Source organism: Salvia hispanica, chromosome 1, assembly GCF_029641045.1.
Source record: "Salvia hispanica isolate PSC_SH4W2 chromosome 1, Shi_PSC_v1, whole genome shotgun sequence".
NCBI classification, from domain to species: domain Eukaryota; kingdom Viridiplantae; phylum Streptophyta; class Magnoliopsida; order Lamiales; family Lamiaceae; genus Salvia; species Salvia hispanica.
Genome location: NC_142692.1, coordinates 32043697 through 32059249, shown reverse-complemented (window position 1 = coordinate 32059249; position 15553 = coordinate 32043697). Strand labels below are relative to the sequence as shown.

Genomic DNA, 15553 nt, shown 5'->3' with positions numbered 1-15553 from the left:
CGCATGGAATAATATAATAAATTATTGGAATGAAGTATGTGTAGAAGCATTTGAAGTACAGAATGAAGTAATAAACCTATATAATGAAGTAAAATGGGCTTGTAATGAAGCCGAAATTTTTTTCAAAGCAGCTCATCTCATCAAAAAAACTAGATCCAATGGCCCAGATTTGATTTCTAGTTCGGTCTTTAAAATTGGTTCGACATTGATCACAACTCTGTCATGTAATTTCCTCAAGTATTGTTATTTACTTTTACAATTAGTTAATCAACTACTCCAGTATATATTATAGATTGATGAATAGCCATAAATCTCACATGTTCCAACCGATGGATTTGCTGGATCCGTGCCAAAGTCCAAACCCATATATTCTACACGGTTAAAATAAAGAAAAAAGTGAGATCGAAACGCTGTCGTCTAAAGCCAGTCGTGCAACTGCTGCAAGCCTGAAACGCAAACTCTCAGTCGACACTGAGCAAATCGGCGATTGCTAGCTCCTATGATTCGAATACACATCAATTACTGCGAAATTGCATAATAGTTGGAAGGAGAAATGATAGGGGTTGGCAAAGCGAAGCAATATGCAAACGTGCTAGATAGACCCATTGGTAAAGGGAAACAAGAGGTAATCCTATTCCTTACTGGCCATCACCGTAAAGCTTATAAATTTGATCTATTTCTTGAAATTGAGATAAAGGTCATCGATCATAGTGGTAGTTGATTGGAGTGACGTATTCATGTCTATTGGCTGAATATTTTGTGAAGACGGTCTATTTATTAAATCTGCTGTGTTAAATTGGGGGAGGCAGGATTAGTCCTCATTGAATTAGAACTGAGGTCACGATTGACTCGACGAGTAAACTGAATGAGGATTTGCTGCAGGTCAGTTTGAGTGCGTTCGCCTTCCTGTTTTCGGAGCTCGTTCAGTACAATCAGATTCAAGTTGACAACATAGCAGAGTTAGAAAGAAGGTAGTAGTTGTTGATCAATTTTTTTCAGTTAACCTCCAATATGATGATCATTGCTATGGACCATAATATATCTACTGCTTATTGTTTTGATGTCAATGGATTAAAAATCTTTAGAGGATTTAAAATTTAGTATGTATTGTCACTAAACATCTTTGCTAAAATCTTTTCTTTCAAATCCAGATTTGATGGAAAACTTGATTAGTTTTCTCTATCTGGATCAGGTTAGAGGATGCCGGCTATGCTGTTGGAGCCAGGGTTCTGGAATTGCTTTGTCATAGGGAGAAGGTTGGAAATTTCATGCAAGCATGTTTATACTCTTCCAAGAAGCACATGCAACTTCTGCATACCCGTTATTGCTCACATTGCTTTATCTCTTGATTTTCATGTGCTAAAGTTCTTCACTAGAGATGACCAGGATAAACAAAATTCTTAAATTTCTTTTGCGCTTCATCATCTCATATATTGCAAACCAGTTTTAACTCGTCAAAAAAATGAGAGTATAAGATTTTTTTTATCTGTCAAATGTATTAATTGTTTTACTTTTTTCCAATGCTCTAGGGTAACAGGAGGGAGACACGGCTATTGGGTATTCTGTCTTTCATACACAGCACAGTATGGAAAGTGTTGTTTGGAAAGGTTGAGACAACACCATTCTTACTATTAGTCTTATGTTTTGTTTTTGGTCTCATACTCTTCCATGAGTATACTTTTTATATTTATTGGCATGGCTCATGGTAGATCATTGATGAGGAATATGGGAGTAGCCTTTGCATTGGTAACACTTTTGTCAGAGATATTATTCTTATCCCTTAGTAGGGTTCCAAAATATCCACTGGAAAAAGGATATGGCATCTTTGAGTTTGACTACAATTTAACATGAATGCTAGTCGTATTCTTGGGAATATCTAGTTTGTATCCAAAAACAATGATTTTAACACAGGGATCTTTAAGAAAATTCTATCTTAAAATGGATTACATTAAATGACTCGTGAAAAATTAAACTTCCTTAACTACAAGTCTACAACATTTTGACATGGTTGATTGTTGATGAGCATTGGCATAAAGTTGGTTCAGCATTTCATGTATAAGATGGGTGAAGTGTCACTCTTGAACCATACAAACATGTTAATTACTGGGACATTGTTTTCCCTTTTCGTAAATGTAGAGTAATGCAATTTAGTTTGGTCTTTTGATCCTTGTATGTAACTCCCATGACCTATGGGGGCAGGGCCCAGCTGTGATATGATGGCACAATGGGCTTCTCATAGGGCCAGGGTGCTACATCAAATGAGTAGGGCAACGTAGTTTAGTATTTTGGCCCTAACCAACACAAATAGTTGCTTTGATTTTAACATTGTATCAACACCAGGTTGCTGACTCTCTTGAGAAAGGTACCGAGCATGAGGATGAGTACATGATCAGTGAGAAGGAGCTTCTTGTCAACAGGTTATTCTATTATGCTAGTTTTCATTATATCATGCAAGATTTCCTTTACTCCCTGCAATATCTTGCTGACTTGGGAAGTTGTATGGTAGATTTATTTCAATTCCCAAAGATATGGGTGCCTTCAACTGCGGAGCATTTGTTGCTGGAATTGTGAGGGTACATACTGCATTGGACAAAGCTTTTCAAATTATATTTAATTTATGCTAGTGGGTTATTTAAGTGATTTTTACCATTTTGAAGGGGGTCTTGGATAATGCCGGTTTTCCGGCTGTTGTAACAGCTCATTTTGTGCCTGTGGATGGGCATCACCGACCCAGGACAACTATTTTGATTAAATTTGCTGAAGAGGTAACACCTAAACAAACATGTGAATAGTACATCTCTTTACTGCTGTATATCGCTTGATTTAATGGGTGTTTATCATCATGAATTTATGATTTGACAATACTTAACAGTAAGACTTGAAGGTAGCAACCCAATTAAGACACATGTTCGCTCTGTGCATATTGTGACTAGGTTCATCCTTTGGGACTGATGATTGTAAATTTGTAATGCTTTCTTGCATCCCTAACAATGAAAACTTTGTGGAATTGAAATTAATGTGGAAGGCTATCTAAGCAGGGACCCTGAATATAACAAATTAAGTGTGTGAAGACTTCAATTAGTGTACTTGAGTTCTTCTATAGAATGAAATCCAAGTCCAACTGTTAGTAATTTTATAGAAAGAGAATATGCTTTTTATAGTCCCTGAAGAAACAAAGGTATAGGATCTGTTCTGATAGTGAGCATATGCTTTTTTTTCCTTGTTCTTTGAGGGATAAAGTTACATTTGCTGATAAAGAAGAGTGGAGCAATGGCTATAAGCTAAATAAGAAAGTCATTCGTATCTGTGAAGTCCAAAAAACAAGTAGTATCCCGATTGATGCTTGTTCAAAATCTTTTCTAAACATCGGTTGCACGGTTGTCTATGTCATCGATCATTACCTTTTCTTGTCTTTAATAGAAACAAATGTCGTTCTAACATGTGCTTCATTTCTTTTCTCCATTCATTTTGGAAATTATTTTTAGTTTAACTGGTAGCGCTTAAGAAATCAATCTTTTGCTACATTTTAGGTACTGCAACGAGAAGCAAGATTGGGTTAACAGAAGGGAAAATTGGAGCAATGGCTTTGGTATGTTGACATATTTGCGAGCATCTAGAGAAATTCGCTTATAAGATTGGTGAATGTTGAGATGATTGGCTAAGTTGACTATGTTACCTGTGAAGGTGCCGAGGGATTTTCATTACCATCGACTTTACAATATGATTGTTTTATGTTTCAAGACAATGCTTTACTTGGAATGAATTACAAGACAGCTACACAAATCGTGTTGAGAATTCCTAAACTTTCAGTATTTCTGTGTTCTGTAAATTTCTTGCCTTGAAGCTGTCAAGTAATTTAGTCACATAGTATCATACTATCATATGATCAAATGTTACACACCATAACAAAAAAATCCAGTTTCGCATAACTTTGATAGCCATCAAATCAAGGATTTCTACATAGCAGCAGGGGATCTCCAAGAAAGCAATACAAGTTCAACAGATAACAGCACAATACCAGTTTCTATAGATATGAGTAACCAAGCCTTCAGTTTCGACCAAGCGGCAATGATCTGCAACTATACGTCTCCTTGAAATCCTGCTTCTTCGATGAAGTGAAGAGCGACGCATCCAGATTTGTCTCTGATTATTTTCGCATATTGTCGCGGCTGGTGCTCCAAATTTTGCTGGTTCCAATCGCTCTGGCGACCGTTAATATATATAGTGGAAAATACAACGACCGTCACCAACATCACTAAGTAAAGCAATGCAGCAACCATCGCTGACAATGGACAGGATGAAGAACGAAAGTCATCATGGAATCAACGCAACTTTAAAACTGAATCTATTGGAATTTTGCGACCTTCGTATCCGCGGCCTGAGGGTGGGGTCAGTCGATACCCCGACACCACCTGAATGCCTAGTCAACTAGGCCAAAATTAGCTATGACTTTGTTTCCCAAAACCAGCATTGAAACAACAAACCATGAAATATAAGCATTTTTTTTTATTATAAATGGCATGAAAATATATATATTATATATATACATTGCAACATCCATACAATTTTCAAGAAATCTTCTTAATCTTTATCTAACTACAACCATTTCTAAAAATCAAAGTAAAATGACAAAATATTTTCAATGGACAAAAATAAAAATGGGAAGTGTGACATTGCTGCTCTGTAAGATCCAATGTTTAATGTATACCTCTTTTTCTCTGTTAAAAAGATATTTACATCTCTTGAAACTGACTGCTCATTTCTCTGTGTTCTTGATCTTGACTCACTATAAACCTAAGGATGAGCAAGTGTTGAAATGGTCCCATGCTTCCTACATTAACAATCAAAACAAAATTACACATAATTTTTAATTTCAATACATCACTAAACCTTGTCTGAAAATACCTGAAGAATGTCGAAAACCTTTTCTGCAATGTACTTGTGTTGAAAAGCAGCTCCTTTCTGCTGCAGCTTATCCGGATGCAGCCGGAGTAGAGCTTTCTGATACGCCCTCTTTACAGAAGTCGACTCGATCAGATCCACTAGGGGAACCGGCTTCCATCCACTCTCAGCCCACAGAACCTACAAGAACTCCATCTTAGCACATAAATATTTTTCAAGTTAAATCACTTGACGAAGATTGGAGATTACGTATTGCAGAGTCGAGAGCAGAGAGCGGATGTTTCCTTTCTTTCCGACTGACCACTGCCGAATCTTGGCATCTATAGCCTGCATACATGTTGGGAGCCTTAACATTCCATTTTTTTGAAAGAATATGTCTTGATTCGTATGAATGTTGAGTGCATTACTTACTTTGGTTTCCTCAGAGCTTTCGTCCGGTGCATCAGCTTCGTTGTCATCTGGTAATTCCTGTACCTGTTGAACCATGCAATGACGTAGGATCAAAACTATACAACAAAATTTTCATGTTATCCATTCAGTGACCATTACAAAGTAACAAATATGTCGTGTACCTCAAACGTGTCTTCCAAAGGATCGTCTAGTTTCTCTCGTGGCATCCTTAAATCCTCGCGAAGCGACCCTAGAGAGATAGGAAGTTGTAAAACAAGACGCTTTTATATGTGTAAATCCACAAAACTTGAAAAGAAAACAGAAACAGATAAAACAGATCAAAGAATTTATGGTTGATTTGTGATTCTGATCTTCCATTAGTAGTCTGAAAATGATCGAGGAGTAACTGACCTGCTGAAAATGATTTTCGTAGTCTACTCGAAGAACGAGCACTACGTGAAATTCTCCGTGGAGAGAACTGTTGCGCTTCATTTCTCCCTAAATTTTCAGCCTCCTATCACAACAAGGATCAGAGCATCCATGAAGAAAATGTAATCTTTTCTACTAAAAAACTGGATTGAAGCAAGTACCTTGAAAGGAGCATCTGGTTTCTTATCCACATCTACTTTTTCTTGAACTTTTGCTTGATTCGAACTCGCCTCACTCCCTACATTTCCCCATCTCCGACTCCCTCGAGCATCAGCTTCAGGTCTTAAAACAGCATCCTGGTTGAAGATCTGAACAAAATCCTTCACCTTTCCCTTGACTGCACCACTTTTCACTTCAGCTGCTGGTCCCAACTTTGTAGTTTTCTCAGCTTTTGCATTGTTCGAGTCCACTCCGTTCCCCCCCTTTTCCTTCGCTTTCTTGCTGCCACCATCAACCAGCTGAGCTCTAGCTTTCTCATCCTTAATTTCTGCAATGAAAGTTGAGTTACAAACATAAAACAGATCAATCAATCCATGCTGATGAAACATTCATATGAAGAGAGTTGAGACCTTCACTCATCTTCACATGGACTTTCTTTTCAACTTGATCAACTGATTTCAGCTGTTCTTCCTTTACACTTGTGTTTGATTTCGGCTCATAAAACGCTTCAACCACATGATCTCGCTCTTGTTTCTTCTCTCGTCTGCCCTTGACATTATGCGCGTGTTCTGATCTCAAGGGCTCGGGCTCTGCAGCAACTGGCTCAGCTCTTGCTTTCTCATCCTTAACTTCTGGAAACGAAAATCGAGTTACAAACATAAACTAGATCAATCAATCCGTGCTGATGAAACATTCATTTGAAAAGAGTTGAGACCTTCACTTATCTTCACATGGACTTTTTTTTCAACTTGATCAACTGATTTCAGCTGTTCCTCCTTTACACTTGTGTTTAATTTCGGCTCATAAAACGCTTCAAAAGCATGTTGTTTCTTCTCTCTTCTGCTCTTGATATCATGTGCACGTTCTGATCTCAAGGGTTCGGATTTGGGCTCGGGCTCTGCAGCAGCAGAGACTTCGCATTTGACACTGTCTTTTGATCTCAAGTTATTCCGAAGGACAAGAGGCATCAGCACTGGAGCTCCTCTGCCTGCCCATTTGTAGATAGAGAAGTGAAACTGATTGCCAATGCTGTCAACGGTTTTCGGATCTTGATCAGACAACGGGGAACCCTCAGCTTCATCATCGGACAGTGGCCTTTGGGGGGGACTCGCGGGCTCAGCTTCGTCTCTCATCAAGTCACCAAGTCTCCCACTTGCCTCATTTGAGAATCTAGAGAAAGGACTCCATGAGCTGAGTCCATTACCACCTCCATCCACCTTGTTTTGCCCATGATTCTGGGATCCAAAGGTTGGCAAATCCATCTTTGGAGGCAAACTGGAATATTGTGACACACTCAATCAAGATCCATCCATCTTTCTTATCAAGAATGTGCATCAAAATATAGCACTGACTAACAACAAATTCTCATGACTAAAAATGAAACAATTTGACAAATTGTATTGACCCTTTAAACTACCTACTGTTTTCCTTTTTGGGATATTCCGAGCTAAATAAACCATTTAATAAAAGTAAACTCTTTTTAATTTATCCTACTTTATCATTTCTCATATTTATTCTTTGTCCATTTAACTAACTAAACTTCATTTGCTTAAATACCGTACCAAAAAGAAACGTCTCGATTAATATGAAACGCGAGGAATTAAGAAAAAACCTGAGGTGGGCAGGGAGAGAAGAGGCTAAAGCGTCGGGTTTAGGTGAGAAAGGGCTCATGATCCTCGAAGCCGGGCTCGACCCATCACGATCACTCCTCCTCGGGGAGCCTTTGAATATGTCGTCGAAGAAATCGGGCCCCCTCTGCCGCCTCTTCTCCTCTCCGAACACCGGCTTCTCCCAAGCCGACGACGACGGCTCCCCAAAGCTGTGCCTCTCTCTCACCTCCTGCATCGAGAATCGCCGCGGTGGGCCCCCGAACACGTCCTTGAAGTCCATATCATCCGTCTCCGGACTCCCAAACTCTCTCCGCATCATCAACTTGTCCATTTTCTACACTTCCAATTTGGCGGGAAAATCAGCATGCACGAGCTGTTTTAGAGTGAGAATAGGAAGAATGTTTACTGAGAAACAGAGGCCACAGGTTTGGTGTGAAGAAGATTTGGTTTGAATGGAAATGAAGATAAGAAAGGAAATAAGAGAGATTTGTTTTTGGCAAAATGCCACAAAATAATAATATCAACCATCATTGTGGTTTCGAATAATTTCTGCTGGAGTTGTTGATTAATAATTTTGTGTGACATACATAATTAAGGGGGATTTTGTGATGATTTTTGATTGGTTGAATGATGAGAACCACTTATAAGTGAAGGACTTTTCAATTTCATTATGTGATTCGACATTTTACAGATCAGAGTTGTCTCTTTTTACAAGTACTCTTGACATTCTTGAAACTGAAAGTGAGTTGTCGTGGTAACCAAAATAAGTGGATGGTCCTCTATAACTAAATTCACAGGATAATCTTTCTTGTTCAATTAATAAGATGAGATTTTCGGTCACTATAATTAAAAAAATAAATGAAGAATTACTGTTACTAATCTTTCTTAGAGGACGCTACTTATGCAGTTTGTGGATAGGGTCCGTTTTTGTATCTATATATATCATCTCTCTCATTGTAACGACATCGACATGGGTAAATAATTAATGTATTTATCGTCATAGTATATAGTTTCTACTTTCTAGTAGGAGTAGTTTACTCATACGTGTCTTCAATTCGGTATGCGATCCGGTTCAAACGATATTCTTCTTGTTTCGGTTTCAATTAACCGACCCAATTAATCGAGTCGGTTAATCAATTAACCAAATAACCAATAGGGTTAGCAAATTTTGAGATGTTAATTCCAAAATAGTAAACGAAGCATCTAAGGCAAAACTCATATTTAAAAAGGGTTAATTCTTTTTCACTAAAAAAAATTGTATAGTTGGTAAGAATTTGCCTGATGATGATAGAAGCGGAACTCAATCTATACATTGCGAGCGTCGGAACCAAGCAAATTGTGTTCCTCAATAGGCAGATCACTCATGGTCATGGACAAGGCAGTATTTGATTTGGAGTTGTTCATTTTATTGGACTCCTTCTCGACGCGAAAGAAGATCCACTGGAAACGGCGCAGCATCTCGAGGATTGATATTGCAAACACGGTGAGGTGGTTGTGGCGCAGATGGGCCGACAACTTGTACGTCCACGTGCATCGTAGTACAAGATTGCTCCCAATCACCCAAATCGTCACCTGCAACGTTCCGAGCATGAATCATAAAAGCGTAACTCGGTTGTATTATGACTGGAGAACAGAAACAGTAACTTGTATAAAGTATAAACAGTGTTCCCTTACCCACTTCTGCCCGTGTAATACGTCCGATACTGGGTGTGATTTGCTGAACTTGAAAACCCGTGTGAAACAGCTGAAAGTAACAGAGACCGTTTATCAAATTTCATTTCTTGGAAAGTCAGGAATCAAATGCAGAATTTGTTTTTCATGACATACCTCAAGTCCCAATCCCGCGTAATGTCCCAGTAGAATGAGTACAAAGAGTTCAATACACTCGATGATAGCCACAGAGAGCGATAAATATTCGTCCATTTTTCAGGGGAAACATGATATTTGAGGGCTGAAAGAAAAATAACTGGTACTGCTGTTGAATATTTTAAAGCTGGAACAGAAGGAAAATAAAGTTACTTATTAGCACAACTAAATCAAATAATTTGTGATTTCACAACTAGGACACGCCTAAATTTGACTAGTATCTATAGGCTTTTCACTAAATGGAAGTGATGTCAACTTACCATTTAGAAGTGATGTCTTTTCTCTTGTGTCCTTGTACTGCCGAAGACATTGGAAGAGACGAAAAATATAAGGCAAAACAAGAGCTATTGGAATTGTGACAGAGTGACTCCCACAAACAGAGTCTGCCTCAAGCCATGCAATAGTAGCAACCTGCATAGATGTAAGAAAAATTTATCTTAGGGTTTCACCAAAAAACTCTAGTCCTAGATATTAAAGTAACATTCCCATAAACTCAATGCCCAACATGGTTGAAAAAGATGAAGGGAAAAAACAAATTTCTGGTAGCATCAAGTGTGTAGTTTTGGTTGCAATTTACTTCGTCCGCCCGTTATTCATGGCACGTATTCCCTTTTAGGTCGTCCCACATAACACAGAGTGTTTCCTTTTAAAGGCAGCTTCATTATTCACAGTCTCACACAATTTAAATAATACTAGTAGTATATATTCCTCACACCACTTTACACCACGTTTCACTGCCCTAGATACTCGTACACAAGAGAAATCTGCCATAAATAATGGGACAGAGGGAGTACTATTAAACTTCTTGTAAGCCAAAAGCAAGTAGAAATTGAAGGCATCCCGTTAACTGACATAAACAGTAAACTAGGACATGTAATTAAAATATTAACCTGCCGATGGACCATTCTACAAACTGAACGCTCCAGATCAGAGAAAACCTGCACGGGAAGACAAAGTTCAAGAAACATATTAGATTAGTCATGATTGTAACCTTTTAACTTGGGGCAAGAGTGAAATGCAATGAAGATGGAAATCCTCCAAGAAGCTTCCTATGACTGTTACTTTTTATTGTTTATTTTTCCAAAAAAGATAAATTACTTCAAGAAACCATTGTAAGTCAATTGGAACATATACAGCTTGATAAATTATAGACACTTTAGGTTATTTCACAGGAGCACATACAATGGTGTTCTTCCAAGAAAGTGAGGCCATTCATCATTTTCCAGTGTCATGGATTGAATTAAAGCTTGACAGGACAAATTTGAAAAAATACAATTTTATCCAATCAGGAATGTTGGATTCACTGCGAGTTCAAGTATCATAAATCAAATCTTTATCTTCAGTATTTTCTGGAGAAATGATTTAAAAAAAGACAGTAAAAAAGACAGAAATGATGTAAAACATTTTATTGTCATTGTGTCATTTATGTTCAACCATCACATACTCACCTACTTCAGCAGAAGGGTAAGACAAAAAGAGGACGTCTAAACTTACTACTAAATGCACTAACAGATAAGAAACGAAATAACTGAGTGCATTCTGAAACAATCATTTTTCAAAACAACAATTTCTCAAGGAGAAACAAAACAATTTGGGATGAGGAAAGATTTTGGGAGAAGAATATATAAACAAGCTGCAGAATTTTTCGTGATTGCAGGATTACAATAACAATCAGAAGAATTACAGCAAGCAGATGCATACCTTTGACATAGAGGTAAATATGTCAGCCAAAAAGAAATCAGCAAATGTTATTGCCTGTATAAAATAGTACAACTGATCAGAAATTTATGCAGTTAGCATGCTCAAGGTTAAAATTTATATACTAGTTTTCTACATATGTTTCCATGAAAACTTTGTTCAGGCTTGGACATTTCACATCTACAAGGGAAGCAAGGGTGGAAAATGAATAACATAGGTTTCACTTGGAACTTATGGGTGGTTTGTTTATTCGACTTAGAAATAAGAAAGATAATAATGAACACATCAATCACAGAGTTTTATATTGAAGCTCACCAATCTAATACCAAACTTTAAACCAAACGCTAGCATCATAAAAAGATGATAGCAGGGCTGGTATGAATTTCTGGCTTTGAGAAATAGGCACAAACTGTTAGAAATATTAGGACTTAACAATGAGGTGAAGCCTAATAAACGTGCACCTCAAAATCTTAACTTTATGCCTTCTCACACTTACTCCGCCTTTTTCAATGCATGTAACATAAATTTTTTTCTTGTCATATCTTAAGAAAGGACATAAAGGACGTTTATCATCTTTTTTTCTATCCTGTGGATGGTTAGTATTACAAGTCCTTAAGTTATCAAAGAAGTAAAACTTGCCTGTAATGGAAACAGTATTCGCCAAACTGTCCTCAGGAAAAAGAATCGAGATGAAAGACAGAAGATATCAAAGGGAAATATGAGAGTCGTTAAGATAGCAGCATACAAAAGCACCTGCAGTTGCCAAAACAATGTTACTAAACTTCATCACACGGAACAGAGAGGGTGTCTTCCTAAGAAAGGCAGTCCTCAGTTGATGTCATTAAGCATGCTAGTTAAAAAAAAAAAGAATAATAAACAAGCCAAGAACCACCAAGAATGATGACACTGACGGCACTCAGATACATGATAATATTAATATAAAGATCTTCTGACTTCTCCGCAGATAAATAAAACCCATGTGATATTCACAATCACCACCACTGAAAGGCAAAAATACTGTCTTTGTATAACATCCACCTTTTCCCCGTTAAAGTAGCATTCAATGCTTATTTTCATCTACATCAATTACAGTACTTTCCTAAGTATTATCATTATCTAAATATGAAGATATCTCAAACAAGAAGCATAATTTTCAACAAATGTTGTTTAATCACGTGCATGAGATTTAATTTAAAGGATACAAGCATACTGTAGGCAGAATAACAATTTATGGGATTGCAATACTATTGCATGTATTCGTAAAATAAAAGAAGGAGCTCACTATAGTCCATCCTGCATAATGAAAAAATCATTCCAAAGAAACTGAAGATGATAAAGCACCAAAATAATTTCTAGGAGAAGAAGCATCTATTACACTGGTTGAGATGCCGCTAACAAAACTTCTCCGTGAGAATACAGATACAGGTATGCTGTCATGCTAGTTGGGACAATGATTGTCATCCATGTAGCGCACTGACACATGAAAGGAATTATTGTCAGTAAATCATAAGCCCCTATAAGAGAAGTTGCAAATACGCCTACATGCTGAAGAGGCCAGAACTAGATCATGATCAAAACAATAAAGAAAAAAACTGCTTTCTAGTGAGAACAGATAAACAAAGTTAAGAAATTTTTGAAGACTTATGTAATGATTTCTTTGGTAGAATAAGCAATTACTGAAAAATGACAGCCAATAAGGTGAGGATAAATATGCTGATATGCTCACACAAAACCGTTTCACCAAAAATATATTTTTCATAATACCATCTAACATAACCCTAAGACTCTGAACTTTACCAGATCAAAAATAAATTGAAGGAGAATATTCTGATGGAAATTCAAGCCACCATGAACAGTCCAGTATGATGCAACAAGGTTTAAAAGTTACCAACTACCAACAGAATGCAATCGTACAATTTAGTCCTGGACGAATTAGAATACTGATTTACAGCAGCTAAGGAAATTGTAGTGAGGTAACCTGAAATATAATACTCCTATATCTAGTTCAAAGTTTAATATGACTACCTTCCATATCTCTCTGTGAGTTAGATGGCTCTGATCTAGGTCAAAAATTTTCACATATCCAATATTAGACTGGGCAAAAACCCATAAATTGATTCCCCAAAGCCAAACCATCATAGTCTGCATCATAACCGAAGCATTATATTAATTCAATCACTAAATCTATATGCATAAGAACTAAACCATGTAAAAATCACTGACCACGAGAAGGAGAGGATTATAATACAAGAAAGCCTCATATAAAAATAAATCTCGCAGGTCTGCACTCATTCTCATTACTGAATCCCATTCAATCTGAAAATAGAAGAAACAAACACTAATCATCTGTGGACAACAATCAGGCCTAGAACAAAGCATTTGACACCAAAACCCATCAGCAGATACGATATTACACTAACCTTGAAACAACAGAAACCCCAGATGAAAAACAATAGTGCCTAACAAAAAAAGATAGATTAGAGATGGCAAGCTAATCAAGAAGAATACAAAAGAGAAGAGTTTTAGGTAAAACTTCATAGTCTTATTAAGCAAAATGACTGTGGCATAAAGCATAATCCATAAACACCAAAATAATATTCCCAAAGAAGTGCAAGCCATCTGAATCGGCCACTGCATTATTATCACTTTAGCAATATAGTAAACCTAATCTAGGCATGGCATGTTGAGTTCCAGAGGTGTTAGGGTACTCCCAAAACATCATAATTATATGTTTGAGACATAAAAAGAAATAGATAAATAAATTTGCCTGCTATTTCTTGAAAGGAAGACCAAACCTACTTTTCAGATCTTAGCAAGTTTACATAGCTTTTGACCAGACCAAATACAAAACTCTTTGTGAACATGTTAAAGTTCCATGACCATTTTATGCCTACAAATTTATGAGCTTACTTCGGAATAGATCTACAGCCTACAAGACCCAATGTAACTACTTAGAGTAAGGAGGCTTACAACATCACTCAAAAAGTTTAGTCACTCTTAAGATGGATAGCTGGACATAGTCGATCCTTATACATAATCCATTGCCCAGAGATGTCAAATAGATGCTTACACTTATGTTAAGGAGTAAGTTTTGTAATGCAAAAAAATTCCAAACCCACACCAGATTCTATGACAGCAGTGGAGCAAAGCCAGAATCTGTTTGAGAATACTTGTTCATCATCTCCAAAACGCAGCAATAAAAGTAACACAAATACAGAAATCAAACAAAAAAACCAAATATATATTCCTCCTAATAATCCTTTCCATATCCAAATGCAGTAACTAACAGTTTCTACTCTGCCACTCTTGGATGAACTACAAGTAGTAATACCTTAAATCTCCACAGCAGAAGAGGAGAAGGCACAATCGCCACACTGCTTAATGCTGTTGACCCACCTTTCATTTCATTTGACTCTTTAGAAAGTAAAAATTCTTCGTCAGAGCTGTTTCCCAGCTCACTTGAGTCTACGAGATAATATCAAAATGATCATAAACATGCTTAAGTATGCATAGCCATGCAGATAGAAAGGAAACTGTCAGAGATATACATATACTCTTACCAATATCAAACACAACAGGCCGGCTACCAGATTTGCGCAGGTGAGGACTCTTGTTAGGGATATACTCAAGACCTCCAAACATAGATGGAGGTGGTGAAAGGTACAAGCTTTAAACAATCAAGTGTGCACCCCAAGAGTACAGCTGCAGAAACAAAAACTGTCCAACAAATTTCAATAGCAGACGCAGACAACATTCTAGCAAATCATAATTAAACATTTTGTCAAAAATACGACCGGGAAATTCTAATTATGATGAAATTGATTAGCTCATAATAAGACACTGTTCAATGATTTATGTAACCTGAATCAATCAATGCTGAGCAACAGCAATTCGGAAAGAAACCACTGCATTTACGTAAATTTTAAAAATTGAGTCGAATAAAAGCAAGGCATTACCGCATAATCCAAGTGCAGTTTGAAGCCTCGGAATTTCTGCCGGAAACAGTAAAGGAGTGATTGAAGAAGGCGAGATCCGATCCACTTCATTGCGGAAATTTGGTTGTGTGAAGTTGAAGGAAAGTGCATTTGTTAGGGTGCCTTTCAAGGAAAATCCGGTGGATCGGTTACTTTGATTTTGTATTATGCATTTAGCCATTTATATTTACCCAGTTTGGAAATGCCAATGCTGCAAAATGCAAATTGATATGAATGATAATTCCCTACTAAAATTTAAGTTAAAATTGAAAATTGTTAATCTCTAATAGTAAAATCTAATTAATGGTGGTAGTAATATTTATGTGTCATTTCCATGTTTTGCAATATTTGTTCTATATATTTATTTTAATTATGATACTTCGAAATTTATTGTTGTTTTTATTGATTCTACAATTTAATTAACAAAAAAAAAGTTCGATTTGTTCATTTTAATTATAATTTATAATAAATTAGTACTTTATAAAATTAATTCTGTCAATAATAATTTAAAACTAGTGTTTAGGG

At 36.8% G+C, this 15553-nt stretch overlaps 3 protein-coding genes across 7 annotated transcripts; 1 reads left to right on the top strand and 2 right to left on the bottom strand.

The window, feature by feature from the left end:
- Positions 1-345: 345 nt before the first annotated feature.
- On the top strand, positions 346-3829 carry LOC125220886 (uncharacterized). Its single transcript, XM_089062770.1, has 8 exons — positions 346-625; positions 883-971; positions 1193-1256; positions 1530-1607; positions 2341-2417; positions 2507-2573; positions 2658-2765; positions 3531-3829. Exons 1-8 carry the CDS (start codon positions 554-556, stop codon positions 3558-3560), a joined length of 585 nt encoding a protein of 194 aa, XP_088918896.1. The 5' UTR covers positions 346-553; the 3' UTR covers positions 3561-3829.
- A 74-nt stretch (positions 3830-3903) lies between these two features.
- Positions 3904-8021, bottom strand: JAC1 (J-domain protein required for chloroplast accumulation response 1). Of its 4 annotated transcripts, none has more exons than XR_007176523.2 (11): positions 7493-8021; positions 6596-7155; positions 6291-6512; positions 5883-6208; positions 5704-5806; positions 5475-5542; positions 5314-5376; positions 5152-5229; positions 4906-5082; positions 4709-4831; positions 3904-4428 (listed from the first exon to the last, which is right to left on the bottom strand). XR_007176523.2 is itself a non-coding variant. In XM_048124838.2 (10 exons), the coding sequence occupies exons 1-10, from the start codon at positions 7819-7821 to the stop codon at positions 4787-4789; spliced, it is 1971 nt and encodes a 656-aa protein (XP_047980795.1). In that variant the 5' UTR covers positions 7822-8021; the 3' UTR covers positions 4487-4786. The 4 variants fall into 4 exon arrangements, 1 of the variants encoding a protein (XP_047980795.1); XR_007176524.2 differs by having other exon boundaries at positions 3904-4420; XR_007176525.2 differs by having other exon boundaries at positions 3904-4412.
- A 687-nt stretch (positions 8022-8708) lies between these two features.
- On the bottom strand, positions 8709-15171 carry LOC125223950 (uncharacterized). Of its 2 annotated transcripts, none has more exons than XM_048127272.2 (14): positions 15011-15171; positions 14615-14771; positions 14386-14519; positions 13475-13513; positions 13278-13370; positions 13080-13196; positions 12432-12527; positions 11694-11807; positions 11058-11111; positions 10247-10294; positions 9617-9767; positions 9318-9483; positions 9165-9234; positions 8709-9062 (listed from the first exon to the last, which is right to left on the bottom strand). In XM_048127272.2, the coding sequence occupies exons 2-14, from the start codon at positions 14694-14696 to the stop codon at positions 8796-8798; spliced, it is 1431 nt and encodes a 476-aa protein (XP_047983229.1). In that variant the 5' UTR covers positions 14697-14771; positions 15011-15171; the 3' UTR covers positions 8709-8795. The 2 variants fall into 2 exon arrangements, with proteins under 2 accessions (XP_047983229.1, XP_047983228.1); XM_048127271.2 differs by having other exon boundaries at positions 14615-14756.
- Positions 15172-15553: the final 382 nt, after the last annotated feature.

What these genes read in the sequence shown, in the direction of transcription:
- LOC125220886 (XM_089062770.1), top strand. Translation starts at nt 554, where the DNA reads ATGATAGGGGTTGGCAAAGCGAAGCAATATGCAAACGTGCTAGATAGA. An exon ending in AAGGAGCTTCTTGTCAACAG is followed by an intron (nt 2,418 to 2,506) that starts GTTATTCTATTA and finishes GTTGTATGGTAG; the next exon opens with ATTTATTTCAATTCCCAAAG. An exon ending in TTGTTGCTGGAATTGTGAGG is followed by an intron (nt 2,574 to 2,657) that starts GTACATACTGCA and finishes ACCATTTTGAAG; the next exon opens with GGGGTCTTGGATAATGCCGG.
- JAC1 (XM_048124838.2), bottom strand. Translation starts at nt 7,821, where the DNA reads ATGGACAAGTTGATGATGCGGAGAGAGTTTGGGAGTCCGGAGACGGAT. An exon ending in TCTCTCCCTGCCCACCTCAG is followed by an intron (nt 7,156 to 7,492) that starts GTTTTTTCTTAA and finishes ACAATATTCCAG; the next exon opens with TTTGCCTCCAAAGATGGATT. An exon ending in CTTTGGAAGACACGTTTGAG is followed by an intron (nt 5,377 to 5,474) that starts GTACACGACATA and finishes ATGGTTCAACAG; the next exon opens with GTACAGGAATTACCAGATGA.
- LOC125223950 (XM_048127272.2), bottom strand. Translation starts at nt 14,696, where the DNA reads ATGTTTGGAGGTCTTGAGTATATCCCTAACAAGAGTCCTCACCTGCGC. An exon ending in GCCTGTTGTGTTTGATATTG is followed by an intron (nt 14,520 to 14,614) that starts GTAAGAGTATAT and finishes ATTATCTCGTAG; the next exon opens with ACTCAAGTGAGCTGGGAAAC. An exon ending in ATAATCCTCTCCTTCTCGTG is followed by an intron (nt 13,197 to 13,277) that starts GTCAGTGATTTT and finishes GTTATGATGCAG; the next exon opens with ACTATGATGGTTTGGCTTTG.